This window comes from Aplysia californica, unplaced genomic scaffold (genome assembly GCF_000002075.1).
Source record: "Aplysia californica isolate F4 #8 unplaced genomic scaffold, AplCal3.0 scaffold01053, whole genome shotgun sequence".
Lineage (NCBI taxonomy): Eukaryota > Metazoa > Mollusca > Gastropoda > Aplysiida > Aplysiidae > Aplysia > Aplysia californica.
In genome coordinates, this window is record NW_004798323.1 from 218,808 (window position 1) to 220,810 (window position 2,003).

Here is a 2,003-nt window from a genome sequence, read left to right on the forward strand (position 1 = left end):
ATGATGATGATGATGATGATGATGATGATGATGATGATGATGATGATGATGATAATCCTGTTTTTCTCGGAGTATTTCCGGAAATGAGAAGAAATGGGGCTCATTCTACATATTATATACATATTACTACAAACACAGACAGACACTCACATGCAGACAAAAAGACACACATGCAAACGTAAGGACACACATATTGGCCCAAAGACACACATACAAACACAAAGACACACATAAACACAGTATCAAACACTGACACCTTATTAGACAGTGAGTCAACGGACCACGGACCACGCCATGTCAACGCACAGGAAGTAGGTCAGTAGGTCAGATGCACAAACCTCCCATAGACTTGACGTGCCGCACGGTAAGGAGCAACAACTCTGTCTGCGACAGGATGGCGGGCTGTGACGTCAGGTCTGGCTGATCAGCAGTAGTTGTCTTTGGCTCAGAATTTATTGTTGCTGTAGCTGCTGTTGTTGTTGTTGCTGCTGCTGTTGTGACGTCATCCGGCCTTGTCCCACAGCTCGCCGCGTCCACAAAGAGCAGGTAGAGCTTGGACTTGGGACACTCACACAGGATGTCCAGCGACTCGATCACACAGGACTGTGGCTTCACGAACGTCTTGGAGTCGTCGATGTTCCGCAGCAAGAGCTCCGCCTGGCTCGTCACGATCTTGGCGTTGTTCCGGCTGAAAGTTGTCACGCAAACGTCTTGCTTTGAATAGGAGACTGATTTAGGGCTCGGGGCTGCTCCGTTAATACTCTGAAATAGATTAACAATTTTAGAAAACTTGCATGTACCGAACATATTATTATTATGAACTTCTCAAAGGTGGTTTAGGAAAGTGGGTTTTCTTTGTCTATTTGTTTCAAGTCTCTGTGAAAGTTGATAGTTTCACCCCCCCCCCAGGGCGGTGCTACTGAACAAAGTGTTTTTAGGCCATTCCCCAAGGAGGGATATTAACATGTTCTTATGCACAGTAGAATTGCAAATGAGCTGATTTATCAATGTCATGCTCATAACTGTACCTGAACTAAAACAGGGAACAGCTGCTTTTTTCCCCTAATCTTTACTATCGCCATTCTCCCTCTACTTCTTTTGTATGTTTGTCACTCTCTTGTGACCCACTATTTCCGGGGGGCCTTTATAGTCGAAGCAGACCTTGTGCTGTTGAAGCTAGAGACGTGAGCAGAGTAAGCCTGATTCCCTGTAAAGACTTCTCTGTTTGACATCCACCCCTTGGCGCTCATATAACCTTATGCAGTTGTGAGCGCTGTAAAACGTCTACTAAAACAAACGTTGATAGTTTTTACAGATTTAATTAATTAAGTCGTTTTGGTACTGGTGGTTGTGGTCACAGAGACAGTTGTTTTGGGAGTTTGTGATTTTTGTTGTTGTTGATAACTTTGGAAAACATTGATAGTTTTTCTTACCGCTATGTCATTTTTGGTCCTGTTTGAAGTCAACGTCTTTTTCTACAAAATTGCATTGAAACTGCTTAAACTCCTTACGTTGGTGGTTAGCGGGTGCTCTGGTGTGGTTTGCTTCTTCTTTCTTATCCAACATCTATCGTCTTTATCTCCACTCTGTCTTTTTTATGTTTGTTACTCTCTTGTAACACCTCTAATCTTCAGCACTTATATGACCTTATTGTGTTGCAAGTGCCGTAAATCGCTTACTAAAACTAAAACTAAAGTTGTAAGCTACTCACCGTGTTAGAGGAAGATTTGGGTATGCCGGAGTTGGAGAGTTTTTTCACGGCGGCCCCGTTGTGTGTGGCGGGGTCTCTGGCCAGAGAGTAGTGGTGGAGTCGCTCCATCACCTTTGCCCTCAGGGTCAGGAACAGCTGGATCACCAGCACCATCAGCACAAGGAAGCCCAGGCACTCTGGAATATAGGTCACACTGTCTAAGACGACCATCAATCGTTCTACAATAAAAAAAAGAAATAAAGAAGAAGAAGAAGAAGAAGAAGAAGAAGAAGAAGAAGAAGAAGAAGAAGAA

General features: G+C 43.7%; 1 protein-coding gene across 1 annotated transcript; it reads right to left on the reverse strand.

Annotated features, from left to right (window-relative positions):
• Positions 1-309: 309 nt before the first annotated feature.
• LOC101847161 lies at positions 310-1,921 on the reverse strand. The gene is made up of 2 exons (XM_013089805.2): positions 1,712-1,921; positions 310-762 (listed from the first exon to the last, which is right to left on the reverse strand). The coding sequence occupies exons 1-2, from the start codon at positions 1,919-1,921 to the stop codon at positions 325-327; spliced, it is 648 nt and encodes a 215-aa protein (XP_012945259.1). The 3' UTR covers positions 310-324.
• Positions 1,922-2,003: the final 82 nt, after the last annotated feature.